Raw genomic sequence first — 6,738 nt, forward strand, 5'->3', positions numbered from 1 at the left:
AGCTCTGCGACTCTTGGTCACAGACACAAAAGACTCTAACTCTACACACCACAGAGATATTTGTGCATCAGACTCAGACAAACACCATTTTTTCTGCAACTGTGTATCCAAGATGCAAAACTGTGTATGGGGTGGGGTAGGGGGCGATGACACCTGTATGAAGAAATCAAGGTGACACCCGATACTTTTTGTTTGTCACTACATTCCAATAAAATAACAAAAGTTTAAAAACAGAACAACTCAGTCTTCTGGGGGGCAATTCTGCTACGTAGAGGGGCATCTTGAGTTACTGTAGGTGGAGTCTAGAAGTCTTGAGGAAAGGCACCGTGGTTGGGCATTTTAATTTCTGTAACCTATCCGATGCCCTTGGTTTCTGGCCAGCATGGGACCCCTGTTTCTGAAATGGCAGTGCAGACAGAGGGAAAGTTTGTTCAAACTCTATGGGAACTAGTTCCGTCTGACAGTTTTCTTTACGTTCTACCACAGATTTGGGGGGGGCACCCACACTTGTATGCACACTGATGTTCAAATCACTGTCTGTCATTTTGGTGACATCACCCTTTCCTTGCCCATGCTGAGTTGTGAGCAAGCCCATCCATGTATGTCCTAGAGACCTTCCACCCTATGGCCCTGCAGACTTTAGGTCACTGGTAGAGCACCAGTGACCATGTGGGTCCTGCCACAGCACAGATCTTGGGGCACAGAGTGATTCCTTTGCTGGATCCCTTCCCTCCCGCCTAGGCATGGGGCAGTTCGACCTCCCTTTCACAACCCACTTGGCATCCCCTCTTCAACACAGCTTCCCCTGATTCCTTCCAGAACTCTGAACATCTGGTCCTCCTTTCTGGACTCGGGACTCCAGTCCGTTTGGGTCTACACTCTGCATGTTGCCAGCTTGCCTGTGCCCTCAGCAGTTAGCTCTGTGTGCTGGCATTGCCCTCCCCACACCAGTAACATACAGAGTCCCCTTTCCACACTTCCAGCCCCTGTGCCAGAAGCCCTGGCTGGTGAGTGTGGACTCTGCATCTCACCCTCAAGAGAGATTCCAGGCCCTGTTCTCATTTGCCTTCTGGGCAGAGATGGGCACTTCTTGGTCCTAGTCAGGGACCTCAGCACCTAAAGGGCATAGGCTGAGAGTGAACAAGCACCTGGCTCTGGGCCAGGCCCTTCTCAGCTCCGGCCCCGCCCCCAGCCACCCCTCCCACTTTGACTTTCTTTAACTTACCATTGAGGGATGCTGCCCTAGAGACAAGGTGCTCTTGATTTTCACGTGCCACGTGGGAGTTGAGGCTCTGCAGAACCCCAGGTTCACAGTAGTCCAGGGGCCGGGGTACAATCATGGAGAGGCTGGGGGTGGAGTAGGGTACAGTTTCCAGTCCAGGCTCTCTGCTCCCCAGGAGAAGCTGGAAGGCAGCTCATATTCCTCTGTCTTCTAGATGCCTGCATCCCCAGGGACTGGCACAGGCTCCATGTAGAGTATTTGTGGCAGGGCGTTATGAATGAGCATGTATTCTTCATTCTCTCCTTTGGAAATGTTGCCGAGTGGGGTGGGGGGTGGGAAGGGGGAGCCTACTCAGAAAATGGCTCAGCAGGCTGCGTGGGGAGCTGGGAAGACTCATGCTTTCCTGGGTGCCAGTGGTGGTGGTGACGTGAATGAGGGAGTGTGTGTGTGTGTGTGTGTGTGTGTTGTGTGAGAGCAACAGAGATAGACAGCGCATGCTCTCATGCCTCTGTGAGCCTGTGAGAGAGACATGACAGAGACACACAAGGAAATACACACACACACACAACACACGAGAGAATGCTCTTGCTCCTGTGTGTATGTGTGTGTGAGTTTGTGAGAGAGACAGAGAGACACACAGAGAAATACATGCACCCACAAATACACACAGACACTAGAGAGAATGCTCTTGCCCCCCCCTCCCGTGTGTGTGTGTGTGTGTGTGTGTGTGTGTGTGTGTGTGTGTGTGCTTTTTTCCCAGGGTTTGAGACACCACCACCACCACCATCCCACCCCGGATGTTGGAATACTGCTTCTAGGCTCCATCAGCCAGGGCTAGCCTAGCTTCGAGGCCACCCACCCACTTGATTCATGACAACCTTCCCTTAGGGTGCTGGGGACAGAAAACAAGCCCCCCCCGCCCCCACCCCCACCCCCCCCCCCGGGCCAGCAGAAGACACGGAACCCGAATTCCTTCGGTCCAGAGCACAGTCCCGTCCCTGGCATCCTCTTCCCAAACGCGTGGGCGCCTCAGAGGCTGCGCACTGGTACCCCCACCCCAACTGCTCCCCGCCCCCGCAGCCCCGCAGCCCCGCAGCAGCCACAGGGGGAACCAAAGAGACAGAAGCCTTCCCAGCTGCCCGGACCACAGACGCCAACACCCCCGCCCCCCACCACACGCCGCCCTCCCGCCCGCGCCCCGCACGCCAGCCAGCCAGCCAGCCCACGAGCGAGCGGCGGCGGCGGCGGCGGCGGCGGCTGCTGCTGCGGAGACCGGGCTCTGCGCGCTACCGGCCGGCGCTCGCCAGCCCGGGTGACTCGGTCCCGCCTGCTCCGCCAGCCCGGACTCCCTGCCCGCAGCTCCCGCGCCAGCCCCCGGCCCGGGTTCCGGCGCCCACCGGCCCTCGCCGCCTCTCCGCCCCCTCAGTTCGCGGGAAGGGAGGTCGCGGCAGCGGCCCGGCGGCAGCGGTGACCGTGGCGACCGTGGCGACCGCGGCGACGGTGGCGGCGGAGGTCGCTGCAGCGGCGGCTGCGGCGGCGGCGGAGGCTGCGGCGGCGACCGTGGCGGAGGCGGTGGCGGAGGCCTCCGTGGCGGAGGTGGAAGCAGAGGTGGAGGCTGAGGTGGAGGCCGAGGCCTCGGCGGCCGCGGTGGAGGCCAGCCTGGGGGAGGCGGTGGCCCTGGCGGGGAAGAAGGCGGCGGCGGTGGCAGCCACCGAGGCCAGCCTGGCGGAGGCCAGCCTCCGGGAGGCCCGGGGCGCCGCTGCGGAGGCTGCTGCGTCGCCTTCCTACGGGAGGGTGGACATGGATGAGGAGCTGGCGGCGGCCTTGGCTGCAGAAGAGGAAGAGGCGGCGGCAGGGGCCTCCGACAGACGCCCAGACTTTCCCACGGCCTCGCTCTACGTGGGCGACCTGCACCCCGACGTGACCGAGTCCATGCTGTACGAGAAGTTCAGCCCCGCCGGGCCCATCGTGTCCATCCGCATTTGCAGGGACAAGATCACCCGGCGCTCCCTGGGCTACGCATATGTCAACTACCAGGAAGAGCTGGATGCCAAGCGGGCCCTGGAGACCCTGAACTTTGACGTTATCAATGGCAGGCCGGTGCGCATCATGTGGTCCCAGAGGGACCCGTCGCTCCGCAAGAGCGGGGTGGGCAACGTCTTCATCAAGAACTTGGGCAAGACCATCGACAACAAGGCGCTGTACAACATCTTCTCGGCCTTTGGCAACATCCTGTCCTGCAAGGTGGCCTGTGACGAGAAGGGGCCCAAGGGCTACGGGTTCGTGCACTTCCAGAAGCAGGAGTCGGCCGAGCGGGCCATAGATGCGCTGAATGGAATGTTCCTGAACTACCGCAAGATTTTCGTGGGGAGGTTCAAGTCCCACAAGGAGAGAGAGGCCGAAAGGGAAGAAGCCTGGGCCCGCCAGTCCACCAGTGCTGACTTCAGGGCTTTCGATGATGACTCCGATGACGAGGCCACCTTTCGATGAAGACATCCCAGGCCCCAGCCAGTAGAGCCAAATCTTGGCTCCCACCCCGTTTACAGCCCCCCACCCCACCCCAACCCACCAGCAGTGTATTGTATTGGGAGTGCAGGTTTCTCTCTCCCTCTTCCTCCTTCTTCACCCCTTCCCCCTCCCTTCTTCCCTCCCCCTCCCCTTCCCTCTTTCCTTCTCCCCCTCTCCTGCCCTCTCTCCCTCCCCTCTCCTCCTCTTCCCCCCTCCCCTGCCAGCGCCAGCTAGCTGCCCCATCCCCTCTCTGCTCTCCGCCCCTCCCCCTCCAGCTGCTTCTGTCCTCTCCCTCTCTTTCTCCCCACCTCCAGAAAGCTCCCCTGCCCCAATAATCCCACTAATCTGTGCCATTTGAGAGGTTAAAGGCTGCCTCTTCTCCCTGTGGTCAGTCTGATTCTTAAAAGCGTTCTCTGTCTCTTTGTTTACTGCACAGGTGATGCAATTCCGTGGTAGAAATATCTGGAAGGAGAAGGAAGTCTGTCTGATGTGGGAGAAAGAACCAAGAGTGCAATTGCTTCCCATCATCCTAATACTCAGAGAGAACCTCTTTTACCTTCTTTGGTGTGCTGTTTTTCCAGGCTCTCTGCTACCCCTTTCTCCCCCTCTCATCCCAGACCCACCTTCCCTTTTAACATATTCTTGTAGAGTGGTTCATGTACGTGGTGTTTCTTAACCTGCTTTTTTCAGCGACTAAAACCAAACACAAGTCAACGCGTTGAACTTCTTTCCATGCTATTCAACAGGCTTATGGAACGTCATCTTCAGTGCCTGCAGAGTGCTCCTGTGTATCCATGGACCTTAACATTTCTGTAATCATTCCCGCATTGTTGGACATTCAGGTGGTGCCTAGTTCTTTCCCTGTGTTTAAAAAACCAACACTGCGTGCCCTGATGAGCGAATCCTTCCTTGTCGAGCCAAATCTAGGCTAGCATCCTGGATGGTCTCTCCTTAACTGTGGACTTGCAGCAACCACATATAGACGTTTCAAAGACTTCCCCTGTGTGTTGCCAAAAGGCTTCCCTTTCATAAGCATTGTACCAGTTTGTATTTGTGCCAGCCAGCCAGTGCAGCTAGTAAAAAGAAAAAAAAAAGAACCGAGTATGCCCATCTCCCTTGCACAGTCTCATGGTCCACTGTAACTCGTGTATGTGTGTGTGTGTGTGTGTGTGTGTGTGTGTGTGTGTGTGCAGCGTCATGAGCTGCAAATGGTATTTCACTGTCATTATTTCACTGGAATTGAAAGCTGTTAATCACCCCTTTTCTGCATCCCTGCTTCCTTTCCTTTTCCCTCTTGCCAGAAGAATACATCAGCTATGTTGCAGGAAAAAAAAATCTCTAAGTAGATGATTTAACCTAAGAAATTGAATGCTATCAGCAATCAGTCCTAATGACTCCCTTGCCTTCTTGACTTGTACTCATTTGTATGTGCTCAGTGTTTTTCAAGAACTATCTGAGACATTTTTCCTTGTTGCTCCAGTATTGTTCTTATGCATTGTCATATATGTATATTATAATGTACATATTGTTTTTATATCTGCTTTTCATGTGTGTATGTGTGTATATGCACACAGATTGCTGAGCTTCATTTCCTGTCATTAAAGATACTTTTAAAATACTTTTTTTTGGCTGTTGGTACTTAATTTATGTCTTGGATAATGTGTTTAATATGAATGTAGAAGCTGATAGATTCATAAATGTTCATACATATTCATGTTTATATCCATCTGTTTTGTGTTTATGTATATTTTAACTCTGTACATTCTTGTGCATCAACTTTGGTTACCGTCTACATTATTTCCTCACCAAATGCCTAGAAGAAGTTTCAAGTATTAAAGGTATATGTTACTTCTCTGTGCAAGAAAAGTACATTGTTTAATGGCTCTACTTAATGATAGTAAGTTTTCTTCCTTAGGCTGGTCAAGGCCTGAGTGTCTCAGATCTACAATTAGAATCATCTCTGCATTTCTGTATTTGGCTTTTCTTTTAAAAGGTTGAAACTCCTTGTGGTTTTCTGTTTTTAGCATTTGTTTCATATTAATTATACATAATTATAATTAGAAATAAATATTGAAATCTTTTCAATATAAAAATGGGCAATAAATACCCCATATTTCTGAATACCACTAACTTGAAACATAACATTTAATAGATCTCTGACAATTTATTTATAGTTTAATATGCATTATTTCAATGAAGGACATTTTCACCATAACAGTTCTTTAAGAACCATCCTGGCCGGGCAGTGGTGGTGCACGCCTTTAATCCCAGTACTCAGGAGGCAGAGGCGGGCAGATCTCTGTGAGTTTGTGGCCAGCCTGGACTCCTGGACTACAGAGTGAGTTCCAGGAAAGGCACAAAGCTACACAGAGAAATCCTGTCTCCAAAAAAAAATCCTGTTGTAAAGCACTCAATATACTCATGCAATTAAGTTAAAAGTTTCATCACGGTGATAAGCAGTCATATATCTACAACCAACTCATCTGAGGGCATGTTTAAAATATTTTTCTGTACAAGATCAAGTCCATGAACACCTCTTTTTTCTCCCTTTCAATTTCAGACTAAGTGATAGAGACTTGTCAGGTCTTTTGCACTCCCTAAGTTGTATTTCTTAGAACCTTATACCTCTAGTCGTGCTGGAGAGTCTACATATCCCTTCTCATCTCAGTTTCTTCAATTGTTCGATGTGCTTTTCTAAAGTAAACGCCTCATAAATACGCTTTTCTTCATAACATTTCATTTACACATGAAGCTCTAGCGCAGTGTTCTCAACGTGTGGGTCATGATCCCCTTGGCACACCTCTGTCTCCCCAAAATAGTTACATTACAATTTGTACCAGTACCAAAATTACATTTAATGAAGTAGCAACAAAATAATTTTCTGGTTGGGGTCACCACACCATGAGGAACTGTTTTAAAGGGTCACGGCATCAGGACGGTTGAGAAGCATTGCTCTAACACAGTAAAGGTGGAAGGAAAACGTCATTTTAGTTTCTCTACAGACTTTT

General features: G+C 51.8%; 1 protein-coding gene across 1 annotated transcript; it reads left to right on the forward strand.

Moving 5' to 3' along the window:
• The first annotated feature begins 2,402 nt into the window (after positions 1-2,402).
• LOC102926290 (polyadenylate-binding protein 1-like 2) lies at positions 2,403-5,349 on the forward strand. The gene has a single exon (XM_015990853.3). The coding sequence runs from the start codon at positions 3,023-3,025 to the stop codon at positions 3,710-3,712; it is 690 nt and encodes a 229-aa protein (XP_015846339.1). The 5' UTR covers positions 2,403-3,022; the 3' UTR covers positions 3,713-5,349.
• The last annotated feature ends 1,389 nt before the right edge of the window (positions 5,350-6,738 follow it).

This window comes from Peromyscus maniculatus, chromosome X (assembly GCF_049852395.1).
Source record: "Peromyscus maniculatus bairdii isolate BWxNUB_F1_BW_parent chromosome X, HU_Pman_BW_mat_3.1, whole genome shotgun sequence".
NCBI classification, from domain to species: Eukaryota; Metazoa; Chordata; class Mammalia; order Rodentia; family Cricetidae; genus Peromyscus; species Peromyscus maniculatus.